This window comes from Sarcophilus harrisii, chromosome 3 (genome assembly GCF_902635505.1).
Source record: "Sarcophilus harrisii chromosome 3, mSarHar1.11, whole genome shotgun sequence".
Classification (NCBI taxonomy): Eukaryota; Metazoa; Chordata; class Mammalia; order Dasyuromorphia; family Dasyuridae; genus Sarcophilus; species Sarcophilus harrisii.
The window spans coordinates 385667970-385682401 of NC_045428.1; the positions used below are offsets into that span (position 1 = coordinate 385667970).

Sequence of the window (14432 nt, forward strand, 5' to 3'; positions counted from 1 at the left end):
ATATACTTCATCAAATTTTCCTAACAATTATATATGTATAACACTTTAGAGGATTTCAATTGTAAAAAGCACTCCAAACATAAAGAAATTTCAATTGATCCTAAAAGTAGGTACTGCCAGACCTAAAGAAAATAATTCAAATGAATCTATTATCTTTCATTCCTCTTTCCCAAAGGGAGTTTCCCATTTGGGGCATTCAGAAAAAATTTTAAATAGTTTCTTAGATCTAGTAATAACAAGAAATAATGAAAACCTGATTTTACAAATATGAAAGGCTAGTGAAGCAAGTATTATTCAGATGGTAAACAAACAAACAAACAACCTACAACAAATGATTCCTGATATACTTAAATAGTTAACAAAAATTTATTGCAAGAGATATTTCATCACTGGATTTACAGTTTTAAGGAACATAGTACAAAACATAGTGCATCCGCTTTCTAAACATTAAATAGGTGCAAGTACACAAAGATTAAAAAACAAAAGAGTACTTTACAACATAAATTACAGTACTATAAATATATTTTATGTACATTATACATCATCTAAGACAGTTTAATATACAGTATATAGTTCATATTAGTTTATGACTATTCAGTGCTTTAATTATATCATGGGTAAGAACATTAAGGATACATTTGCATCATTACACTTATAGTAAATGATTTCAGATTAATGAGATCTTATTTAGGCCTGTTGATTTCCATCATTTACAGAGCCAGTTTTCAAGTGAAATGAGCACTTACATACATATGAGTAACTTTCACTTAGATATTCCTTTCCTCCCTCTAGTTAATGACTAAAAGAGAGGTTGCAGAGGAATAACAGTGGGATGGGGTGAAAGCAGGGAAGGGAAAAGGGCATGAGGCAGAGGTGGAAAAGCCAGATGGCTGGGATGAAGAACTGAAGATGGAATGATAGGCAACTGAGGAGGTGCAACAAAAGTCGTGTGACCCGCAGGGCAAAGTCTGGGTCCTATTGAAAACTGAGGTAAAGGTGTTCTGGTGAGAGTAGGAACTTGTGAGATAAACTGTTGGTGGGGCTGCAGCACTGTGAAGGTTCCTGCAGCAGCAGCTGCGGCAGCTGCAGCTGCTGCTGCAGCAGCGTGTTGCTGCAAAACTGTATGGTGGAAAGTGGTAACCGAGGTAGAACACAGGGGCTGCTGCAAAGGCAAAGGCTGCAGAGGTGGACTAGCTGACTGCAGGGCAGGTGGAGCAAAGGTCAACTTGACCTTGGCAGGCAGCAGGTTTGGGGGCATGATGTGCTGGTAGGCCTCACATGGCAGATCTTTGAATTTTTCATGATTTTCTAGAGGGAACAGTAACGTTTGATCTGGCAAGGTTAATGGTGCAAGGATCTGCTCTGTAGTTAAAAAACTATGACCATTTATATGTGCTTCTTTGAATGGTAATGGTGGTTGGTTGTTAAGGATTCCTGAATTATACCTAAGCCATTCACTTGCTGCTTCATTCATCTTCTCTTGAGGGAGGGCTTCAGCAAGTTCATAATGGCAAAGATAGGATTTGGGTGGTGGTGGACCAAAACTTCTTTCAATGTTAGGCAGTTTCAAAGGAGGAAGGTCTTCACTTTCATGTTTTCCTTTTTGCTCCATCATGTTCTCAGTAGGTACTTTTAGCGTGCTAGATTCAAACACAGAGTCTGGAGAATGTTTAAAAGTTCCTGAAAATTTACCTGGAATATTCTCCATTTGCATATATTCAATTTCTCTGTTAGTTTCTGGAGGAATGGAATCAGAAGAGTTCAGAGTCAACTTGTTCTCCTCTGCCTCTGTTTGTTCCATATTTTGTGCAAAGTCAACAATGGGTTGTGGTTTTGCTTCTTTTGTTTCATCCTGGGTCATTAACTCACTCAGCTTATTTGACAGAGATTTTTTTTTCAAACAGGTATAATTTAATTTCTTTTTAAGCTCCTGGTCTCTAAATCCAGAATGAAGTATTGTTCTTTTCCTTCTGCGTTTTTTCTTAGGCTTATAGGGTTTAGTCAAAGTTCTTGTTGGTTTCAAATGCTGTTCAGTTAAACAATTATGTCTATGTAAGCTTTCATCGGATGAGCAAGAATTTGTGTACTGTCTTCTTTTCCGATAAGATTTTTCAGGTTCATTAATAAGTGAATTGTATCCTCTTTTGATGGATGGGTTCTGACCTAGGCATTTCATCTCATTTTGGTATACTAAACAATTGTGATCTGGGCTACAACTAGATGCTCTGACTTTCCAACTACAAAATGTTCTGGAGTATGTTAAGTTATGTTTTCCAGAATTTAACATTTGATTTATTGGCCCATATAAACTAGTTTTGCTTTTTCTATGGAAATTTTTAGAACTGACAGCTTCACCACTGTTCTGTGTTATGTTCCAAATCTTACATATTCCTTTATTCTTATGTAGATAGATGGGCATTGATTTGGGTCTTTTGTCAGCTAATTCATGTGGTTCTTGTAATTCGTCTTTAGTCAGCCAGTTATTTTTACATTCATCACTACCTTTTTCTGAAATTGTTTCCAACTCACAGTTCTTTGCTACATCAACATGATTAGTCTCTGGTTCCATTTTGAAAGAAGTATCTGATTCTTCCTTGATTAATTCTCCATAATGATACTGACATAATTTTCTTCTTCTTTTCTTTTTTCTACTTCTGTGAAATGAATTTTCTTGAGTTTCCTTTAACCATTTTTTATTATGTTTCTCATCCATAGTGCCTTGCCTTACTTTTTTTTTGGTGAAGATAAATTTATCTGATTTTCCAATAGTATATGGATCATCTTTAAGCTTTATGTCTATATCCTCCTTACTCTTTCTGGAATCACAACCTTTGGTAAAATTACAATCACTTATAAGTGATATGGCATGGTTATACTCTTTTTTGTTATTTATAATTTCATAATCCTTGTCCTCTCTGATGGAATCATCCTTGCAGTCTGTAGCTGGACTCCTATAAGAATTTTCAATCATTTGATGAGAATGAAGAAAATTTAAATTATCATTATTTTTCTCAAGACTGTTTCTTGATCGAGTAGACTTAAAGTCAAAGCATAAAGGATTGCAACTGTAAGAAATTGATGGTTCAGTAGTTGTGTAAATCAACATTTCAGATGGCCATTGAAGAACTGTTGATCCATATTTACTAAGCACAGGCACAAAAGGCTTCTGCGGTCTTTTACATATGTCCTCTTTAGTCTTCAAAGTTATGTTGTCTCCATCAATATTTGGAGGGACCAAAATTTCAGGCTCCAGTGTTTTACCTTCAGGTTCGCTAAGGGATGAATCACTGCAAAGACTCCTAGAATTTTCCTCTAGGATAGTGGATGAAGACAAACAAACACTACCAATGGAAATAGATGTTGAATTATTTCCTAATAGTTCAGATCCATTAGAGTCTACAGATGCATCTTGATTAATAATGACATCTTTGGATTTTGTCTGATCTGGTAATGTAGTTGGATTTTCATAGCCCTCAGAATCAGCAGACAATAGGAATTTGGGCTGGCAAAAAGGAAGCACTAATAAAGTATCATTTTTATTCACAGGTTCTTTTGTCTCTGTAGTTTGAGGAGTTTCTTCTTTTTCAGAGTTCATTTCCCCAAGTGGATGAAATGAATTTGGCTTCTCTTCAGCATTCAAAATTACTTCTGTTGGTAAAGATAATAGTTGATGACAAACTCCAGGGACAAATCTACTTTTTCTGTTAAAACTATTTTCTGCAGAAGCATCATCATTGTATTCAGAGAAAGCTGCAGCTGAAGATTCCAGCTTCACTGATGCTTTCTTTGGAAAGGCAAAAGAAAAACCAACCTTCTGCCCATGAACTATTGGAGCTTGGTCTCCAATATTATTGGATTTTGCTTTATAATTATTTGAACTTTCTGGAGTTGAAGCAACAGCATCAGCATCTTTAGCATTCTGATAATTGTGAATCAATGTATCCTTGAATTCTTCCTCTTTATTTACTGAATCTACCACATCACTTTGTGAAATTTCATTAAAATTCTCTCTCACTGTAACAGTGGTTGACTTGAACATAGGACCACTCCCAGGAGCACTGAAAAAAACAAGTATCATGAGTAAGAATTATGATTAAGAAGACAAGCATTTATGCTTTTTGTATGGCAACACCTTATCACATTATGCATCTCAGGGAGATATTCTTTTAGATATGAATCAGTGTTAGAGACAGTGGACATTTTCCTAGTGTCTGAGCAATGATCCATTTGGCACAATATAACAATAGATATATTTGTCTGTTCTAATAAAATAGCCACATTTGCAGATGAATGCCATGTTGTATAATTTTGAAAAAAAATTATTAGGTATATTCACAAACATATTCAAATGGTTTTATATTTTATATTTTAGGTGCCTCTACTTTTAACATCAGCAAAACATTGCTGGAATCTACAATCCAATTCACTGTTAAATAGAACTGGGCAGAAGTTATTTTTATCTTAATTCTTCTACTAATGTTATGTTGCTAATGTCTAAAAATATCTAATTTGAAGTGATCTCAGTATGAACGCAGAGAATAATGATACTTGCATCTAATATGTGCCTTTCTACCAAGATCCCATCAAAAAGGCCAGTATGACGCATATTTTGAATATATTTCAACTTTATTCAATCAGTGTAGAAAGTGATTTGAGTCTCATTGCTTAAACAAATATAGTTTACTGTGAAGATATGCTCACATTCATGGGCAATATATTTTTTTCATTCTGAAAGTAGGTTCTTATCAACAATCACTGGTGAACAATTTAAAAAGCAAAGGTCAAGAGATGGTCTAGTCATATCTTTAATCAAATGTCTTCAAGTGTCCTCTAAGAGAACTAGTCAACCAATGTTTTCAACCACTATGGTTTATATAGAAATAGAACACGTAAGTTTTTTTTTTTTAATAAACTAAAAATATGTGTTATTTTAGCCTCTTCTGAAATGTGCATTTAAACAGGTTTCTGCATAAAATTCCAATTCAAATTACTGCTTACAGCCTACAGAAAAGCATGAAAATGTATGTGCCTTATTCTGGAAGAGGATATAAATAGAAATATGCCCTTCATTTCCACCTCCAATTTTCTTTTGTAATATATTTTTTAAAAAGTTTAACATTTCATTCCATTCTCACCACGTGGCTTTTTTCCGTAGCTCAGCCAGCTTGTGTAGTCGTTGAATAGCTTTTTCCTGTTTTCTTTCATCTTTCCTGGACTTGGATGCTACATTTCTTGCAAATTCTCTTTGTTTTAATTCCTTAAGCCTCTGTTAGGGGAAAAATGTGAAAAAACAAAAAAGGAATTGATAATTGTGACTTCATGCAAATCCTGATTAGTTTTTAATTTCATTTTATAAAATTCTTACTTTTATATTTTGATTTCTAATAAGTCACAATTTGTATTCTGCAAATGTGTGATTGGTCTTAGCTGATTTAAATGGGCTACAGATTTCAATTCATCTGAGTCATATTCCAAGAAGGAGACTGAATGGAGAGCTAGTGTTGTGATGGGGTAAGTTTCAAAAGTTTGAGTAGATTTGTGTTGTGTGATACCCAAAGAATGTATGGAGTTCAAGAGAAAGAAGACAAAGAAAGCGAAAATTGGTGAAATAGGGGGATATAGCTTAAAAGGAGAAAGCAATGAGTGAAATGAGCAGGACCAAAATCATTATATATTTCAGCAACAATACTATATGATGATCATTTCTGATGGATGTGGCCCTCTTCAACAATGAGATGAACCAAATCAGCTCCAATAGAGCAGTAATGAACTGAAGCAGCTATACCCAGGGAAAGAACTCTGGGAGACAACTATGAACCATTACAGAGAATTCCCAATCCCTCTATTTTTGTCTGCCTGCACTTTTGATTTCCTTCACAGTCTAATTGTACACTATTTCAAAGTCCGACTCTTTTTATACAGCAAAATAACTGTTTGGACATGTATACATATATAGTATTTAACTTATACTTTAACATATTTAACATGTATTGGTCAACCTGCCATCTGGGGAAAGGAGTAGGGGGAAGGAGGGAAAAAGTTGGAATAAAAGGATTTGCATCTGTCAGTGTTGAAAAATTACCTATGCATATATCTTGTAAATAAAAAGTATAATAAAAAAAAGAAAAAAGAAAAAAGGGGGGGGAAGCAATACAGATATCTTTCTTTTCTAATCCATGGTTAATTGATAAGTTAGTCCATTAAAAACCTAAAGGGGAAAAAAAAAAGATCGCAACAAGAGCACCAACTAATTAAGGTGGAAGAGGGAGGAACACGGAAATATGTGGGAAATCAAAGGGGCCAGACTAGATTCCATGTAACGCACGAATAGTAGAATGTTTCTCTTGTTGTTCAAGGACTCCCAATAGTCATTTGCATTTTGAGAAAAACTAATCTATACAGAACCGAAGAATAATAGGTGATATTAAGACTATCCCTCTTTGAAGAACTTGCTTCTTTGAAGAACTCCTTGGTTCATAGTGACTAGGCTTCATTGAGTCATATTATTGTTCAGTCATTTTCAGTGATGTTCAGTTTTTCATGACCTGAATTTGAGTTTTCTTGGCAGTTATGCAGTTCCTTCTCCAGATTATTTTACATATCAGGAAACTGAGACAAACAGGGTTAAATAAGTTGCACAGGATCAAATAGCTAAAACTAGATTCAAATTAGAAGTATAAATTTTCCTAATTCCAAACCCAGTATTCTATATATTGCATCACTTAGCTACCCAGGGTTGGGTAGGTTGGAATAATTCTAGAGCTTACATGTTCCAAACAAACTCCTTTGTTTTTATCTGTAGACCAGATAGTGTAGCTAATTATGATGATATCGATTAGCTAATATATTTTAGGTCATAAATTCTGTATAGTCATTGTTTTACAACTACCATCCATAATCCCTATGTGGTCCCTATGTTCTATGTTCTTCATAACAATTTAAGTACTTAGTTTCAGAAACAGGACTTAAAAGAATTCAAGAAATATCCAGCATTGGAGAGGTAATACATAAATATAATTTCTAAAACTGAGGAATATTAAGGCTGATCTTAATTTTTGGTCTCTTAATTTTTGTGGTTCTGACTTACAGAAGAGCTAAAGGCAATTATCAGGTCTGAACAATAATTCTGATACCATTATAGTAAATCCTCAGAAATAGAGGACCCCCAGACTTCCCAATGCTCTTTTTGTCATTCATGTTGAGATATATACATGCATACTCACACATACACACATATACATACACACACACACATAAAACCCACATGGTAGGGATACTACAAACTAATAAAAACTCTCTCTCTCTATCTTGTTCTCTCTGTCTCAGTCTCTACTGTTTAATCTTTTCCACTGATGCATTTTCCATATAATCTTTTCCAGATCAATATTGATTTACTTAACATATCTTACATTATTTTTTTATTTAATAGCCTTTTATTTACAGGTTATATGTATGGGTAACTTTACAGCATTGACAATTGCCAAACCTCTTATTCCACTTTCTCCCCTTTTTCCCCCCACCCCCTCCCCCAGATGGCAGGATGACCAGTAGATGTTAAATATATTAAAATATAAATTAGATATACAATAAGTTTACATAACATATCCTTTAAACAGAAATTCTTCTTCAGGGACTTTGTTTATACCTTACTACAACACTAGATGTCTATCTACGATCCTTCCTTCACCATACTAATATCATTTTTTTCAAACTCTAAAGTTTGAAATAAAATATAAATGAGTTTTATTTCTTATACTTTTAAATCATCGTAGGCCATAGGGACCATATTACCATTGGACCTATAATCATAGGTACACAGGTGGAATTGTCTATTTCTGAAAGTCATCTATTAACACTGGACATATTCTGCTCTAATTGCATACACCTCATGATCCCCATGGACTTTCTGAAAGTTTTTAATTGAAGACGGTGTTCTGTTTGTAATTCTATGAGATTAATTAGTTGAATTATTGAAATGGTTCCTATAACACTCTATAAATTAATGAAAAGAAAGACTAGATTAGACATTATATAATGACAATCCAAATTTAATCTTCATTTTGGCAAGGTTGCTTAGTCCCTGAGAGACAGTCCAAAGTTTGGCATCCTAGATGTTTCACAAACAACATATTCTATCTCTAAGTTTCAGGCATTTTCTTTGGCTATTTCCCATGCTGAAACATTCTCCCTTCTCAGATTTATTGACCTTCCTGATTTCCTTTAGATCCCAACTAAAATTCCACCTTATACAGGAAGCCTTAATTTTGAGTATTTTCCTTCTTTTAATTATTTCCTATATTTTCCTATATATAGCTCACTTTGTATCTCTTTGTTTATATATTTACTTCCCCAATAGAATGAAAGCGTCTGGTAAATAGGGACCATCTTTTTGTGTCCTCATTACTTAGCATAGTGCCTGTCACATAAATAGATGCATAATAAATATTTATTGATTGATTAATTGATTGATTTTAGACTGCCTGGGTGTTTTTTTTTAACCAGGAAAAATGATTTATAAATGCATTAGTGAATAGTTTTTCTAAGTATAAATTTGCTATGGATTTTATGTGATTGGCAAGTGTCAATTATTAGTGAATGATTGCCATTTGAATAAGCAAAATCTAATCCTTTTATATATGGCTAAAGCAAGACTTCAGACCATTCTTTATCTTCATATCACATCCAGGTATCTATGTAGGTATTTTGTCAACTATTCTACCTGCCACCTCCTCCTCTTGCCCCTTTTCTCCCATCTCTTTCTAAGTATATTTATCAATCAATAATATCATCACTCACTTATTTTGTGATGACAAAAATGGAAATTGAGGGGATGACCTCTAATTGGGGAATGGCTGAACAAGCTGTTGTATTTGAATGTAATGAAATACTAATTTGCAATAAGATATGATGAGTAGAATGAGGCAGATTTTAGCTAAACCTGGAAAAATTTATATGAATTGATGCAAAAGGAAATGAGCAAAATGAGGGGAGCATTGTACACAATAACAGCAAGATTGTGTAATGATCAACTGTAAGTGACTAAGCTCTCCTCAGCAATACAGAGATCCAAGACAATTACAAACTACTCATGATAAAAAATGGTATGCACATCCTTAGAAAAAATGATGGACTCTGAATACAAATTTAAGCAAACTATTTTCACTTTCTATGTTTTTTCCATTTTATTTTCCTTTTTGGTCTATTTTCTTTTTCACAAAATAAATACCATAGAAATATGTTTAATGTGATTGGGTATATAGCTAGTTAGCTACATCTTACAGTTTTAAGAAGAGGGAAGAGAAAGGGAGAAAAAATATAACTCAAAATTTTGTAAAATTGAATGTTAATTTTTTATATATAATTCAAAAGAAAAAACTATTAAAAATAAAACAAATGAAAATCTCATTGCTCACAAAACATACAGTTTTACTGACAGTGAAACTACTCAGTGTCCTTATGGATACTCTTAACTTTCTCTCTGAGCAAAATTTTCTTACATATGTTGGCTCTATAATAGAAAGTAAGATTTTAAAAGTAGGGTTTACTACTGGTACATTATAAGTATTTAACAGATTTTTCCTCATTGATTTATTGATTGATTCAATGATCTGAATCTGAAGTCTATTCTGAAGTCAGAAATTTAGTCATAAAGATAGTTGTGTTTAGGGTGGATAGATAACCTGGGCTAATGAAACAAAATTCTGCTCTAGAAAGAAAGTGATCTTGCTGGTAGGAAATGCAGTATCAGAGATACTTCTTAAGGTTCAAGTTTTCTCATTTGATGTGGCCTGGAGATTAGGTTGAGGTGGGCCAAGGAAGCAGACATAACAACTTGTATTTAAGTAGTGCTTTAAGATTTGTTCAGTATTTTCATAATATATTGCTCTTGTAAAATAAATAGTATAAATATTATTATCTTCATTTTGTCCATAAGGAAACTGCTATTTCTTCAGTGTCTTGTACCTAGCATGCATTTCATCAGTGTTTGCTGAATTAAATTGAATTAAGGCTCTAAGTGGCTAAATGACATATTCACAGTAGCTAATAAATGTCTGCGATAGAATTCATCCCTGCTTCCTAATTCAGTTTCAGAGCTCTATCATATTTTTCTCCCCCTATCAAACAGAAAAATCCTCTCCAAAAATTAGAAACATTTTAGTCTATCATCTGAGATAATATATTCAGAGTAGCTGTAATGGCAAAAGATTATTTGAATAAACAAAGGTGTAGTTTCTCTACCCCAGTAGAGAGTATAAAGTGAGTGTTTTGTATGAGGTAATCTATATTAGCATGATATAATTGTAATCCTGGTATGTTGACAGGGCCATTTTTATGATTAAAACCAAGGAGTCATTGAGGGTTAGATGAAACTCAAGTAGGAGATGGACTCCAGTAGCTCCTAGGAGGCCTGGTGTTAGGTAAAATAATTTCTTGGTCAGTATTTGAATCTACTGTTAAAACAATTGTACAATTTGGGATGGCAACAAAGGCTATACTTCCTTAATGCTGAATATATGAACAAAATCTTGTAAAAATGTAAGCTCCTAATGATTACTGCTGGTTTTAAGTAGTGATGTCTTATTGCTATGTAGGTGGTTTCCCTTACTACATATTTATTATACTTATCATATAGTCCTGTTTTATGTCACAAAGAGATTGAAGTATCAGAAAGATCATTCTCAGCTCTGTTATAATAATTCTTACCAATAACCCCGAGTCTCTGAGACTTGGTAAAACTTGTGACAGCCACATTTGCATAGCTTGAGTAAAGTCTGGTGATGGTACCTGTGGCAAAATTTGTTTGATCATAGCAGAATTGTTCTGAGTAGAAAATCAGTCAATTTAAATATCTGTAATATCTCTATTTAAAGAAGAGATGGTGGCTATGCCAGTCTCTTCTAAATGGGTCTCAAACATCATATTTTGGGGTAGTCCTGTTGATTCATATTTGATAATGTTTGCTTGTTTTGTTTTTTTTTAATTGATTTTTGTGGACTTTGAATAGGTCTCCTGAGACATATTATCCCTGTTTTCATTTTAAGTGCCTCCTCAGGTTCACTATTTTAGGAGGGTATCAGCAATAATTCATTTTATTTTTGCTTTAACATCATCTCCTTCTCTTTTACTGCCACTTTACTTTTTGCTCAGATATTCTTCCTTAAGCCTTTCCCATCCTTTTCCATCTAAAGTTTAAGCTCTCCTGTTGGAAGACAGGAACTGTTTTCCCCCTTCATATCTTTATTACTAGAACTTGGTTTGATCAAAAAACAAACAATAAATGATTTATCTATTATATAATAAAATAAATCAATTCATTTCCGAACAAAATTAGGCATGAGGCTTGAAATAAAGAGTATTTTAATATTTGCAAAGGGATTATTTGATTTTCTTAACCTTATGGAGTACATGCTATTATTATTTTTATTTTACAGGTGAGAAAACTGAAGTTAGGAAGGTTAGGCTCCTTGCCTGAGATTCAAGTTAAAGTATCCCTGATTCTATATTTAGAACTCTTTATACTCTATTGAATCTAGCAGCTTCAAAGAATTAAAAAGAAAGATATGGAACCCATAATCTTTTTATGTGTTCTATACCAAATCAGCACTTGTGGTTAATTTAGCCAAACTCTGAGCAATTAGATGATTATGAATACTCAAACATTAACTTTCAGTAGTGGACCAATCATTGAATGCTCAATTATTTAAACAGCTGAAAAAGATCACATTAAGCAAAAACTTATTTGGAGTTCCAGATAAGATAATATTTTACTGCTTTATTTCTCTCTAGTTCAGATTTATTTTTCAGTCAAATGTAGAAATATTATAGTGGGTTTTCCTTTTCTCTTCTAGCACCCCAAACTTCAAATTAATGCTGAAATTAATTATTAGATGGAAGTATTTCATGAAAATTAATTTGTAAGCAATTGTTCTAATAAGTTATTTTTCCTCCTTGTACTGTGAATATGTCTGCAGCTTCTCATAGGAATTTGCAGGAAGCAAATCATTCCATACCCATCATTTTCACACTACTCATGCTTTCTGGAACCAATTAACTATGAGTATTTAGGAATCATTATAGTTAGAAAACATCTAGAATTATCAAATAAACCAAATAAGATTGTTTTCATCTTTAATGCTACTGCAAAATTCATCATAAATTCACAAAAGTCATCATTTCTATGTGAGGTATTAAAAATAAAAACAACTAAAATAAGAAATGAGAGATTCCATTCAAAATAACTAGAAAATTCATTAAATTTCTAAGAATGCACATCCTACTGAACAAAAGATTTATATGAACATATCTACAAATTTTGTTCAAAAATAAAGGGGAAAATAATTTCAAACATTCAGTACATCTTATTGAACAATGATCAAGCCAATATACTAAAAGTGACACTTTGCTTGGGTTCCTACTGCAGCTACAGGTACTACCCTTGCTGATCTGTTCCTGTTGCTTCTCTTCTTGATGAGCAATTTGCTTCATAAGCCTTCTAGTACTAGTTTTAGGAATTGAGAGACTATATGCTGCAGCCACATCATCCTTTAGGAATTGCCCAGTGATGTGACCAACGTTAGCATTGTGGGCACCAACTTTACAGTCTTATGCACAGCTGCATTTGCTGGGGAGGAGCTGCCACAGCCAGTCAAGCCTATAGCAGTAGCAGGGCTGGGCAGTACAGCAAACTAACCTCATCTCTACTAATTAACCAAGTCAACAGCCAAGTGCAATAAGTGCTGAAGCATTATTTCTCATTGAAATGACTTGAGTTCCAAATTCCAAGAGATACAAAGCAGTTAAGTGCTGAGGTATCACTGTATATAATTTTGCTATCTACAAATAGGAATAATTTTGTCTATTCTTTGTCAATATGTGTAAATTTTATTTTCTTCTCATCTTATTTATCTATATGATAGTATGAAAATGGGAAATTGATTTCCTCTTTGAGTATTATAATTCTATTTACATTATGAAAATAATTTTAGAATCTTATTTTTTTCAAATTGTTTTATTGTCAAATATACTAATCACTATTTAAATATTTAATAAAATCAACTAGTAAATTCAATGGCTTCATTAATGAGCCAATCAATTTTGATTTCTGTGATTGGATTATTTTAATCCAATAGGATCATCCCCCCAAAATGCTGGGGGGTTACCTGACCTATTTCACACAGTTAATTAAAAATGGAACAAAAAAATCTCTCTTTTTTTTGTTATAGTGTGTATTCTGTATTTTGGAATTCATTAATAAATATCCATTAATTCTAATTTTTCAGGAATAAAGTTATGTTTAGGAGCTTTTGACAAAATGCTTTATTTTGTTCAATTTTTATTTTGACAATATGATTTTCCTCCCTTTTTTGTTTGAACTTATTATTGATTTGTCAATTATTTCAGACTTTAAAGATATTTTAATTCACAGTTTATTTCTATTTCAAATTTAAATCTTTAAGGTGTCATTTTTGTACATATTTTATAGCTACTAATTTGTTTATTTTCTAGTCTTTTTACTTCCACTCAGTTAATTTAGTTACTTGTTGCTATATTTTCAAAAATTTTTACTCAGGCCTACTTTAGTTGTTTCACAAAGTTTAGAATTTTTAAAAAAATACCAATAATTATCTTTTAATTAATTATCCATAGCATCTATGATTTGTCTTTTGATCTGTTCATTGTTCTGCATGTCATAACTGAGATTTCATTTAGATATCTGTCTTTACTTATATTTTCTTTATTAATGAACATATTTTGTTATGGTTTATAGGAAATTAATTAAATTTACCTTTGTTTCTTTATTTAGGTTTTCTTTGGAACATAATATAATATCATTTTTTAAATAAGAAAAACAAACCAACAACACCCATGTTTTCAAGCCAAACACTTATTTGTAAGTTGCCATAAATCAGGCAAATCTAGTTCATGCAACAATTTGTTGATCTCTATATTTTTTTAACTTGTTTCTAGGTTGAAACATTAAAATCTCCTGCTATGTAATGTTTCTTCTTTTCCTTCTCAAATTCCTCTTTCCCTTTCCTTAACTTCTTCTTTCCTTTCATCTCTTTTTTTTCCCCTCTTTCTTTCTTTTTTCCTCCTTGGGATTGGATCATTATCAATGACATAGATATCTCTTGAAGAAACTTTCTCTACCAATCTGGGTAAGGATCTGTTCTCAAATTCATAGTCTTTGAGTCTTCACATCCTTGGGATATGAATCACACTGCCAGAATTCATCAGGGATAGGACTAGCTCCTAAGGCTTCCTTACGCCAAAGACAATTCTTTAGACACACACACATATACATACACACATTTTTAGGCTACTTAGACATCCAAGGTATAAATATACAGTGCTGACAACATAAATACAAAAGTTTACAGAAAAACTAATTTCATATAGACATATATGAGAAAAATGCAATATTAACAACT

The 14432-nt window shown here is 32.7% G+C and overlaps 1 protein-coding gene across 1 annotated transcript in view; it reads right to left on the minus strand.

Moving 5' to 3' along the window:
* Positions 1–352: 352 nt before the first annotated feature.
* The window catches only part of ZNF804A (zinc finger protein 804A), a 469228-nt gene continuing 455148 nt past the window's right edge, over positions 353–14432 (minus strand). Inside the window, exons 3-4 of the mRNA XM_003764031.2 lie at positions 5136–5266; positions 353–4058 (exon numbers count right to left, since the gene is read on the minus strand). Of these exons, the coding sequence (XP_003764079.1) occupies positions 800–4058; positions 5136–5266 (3390 nt within the window). The 3' untranslated portion in view covers positions 353–799. The remainder of the gene's footprint in view (positions 4059–5135; positions 5267–14432) is intronic.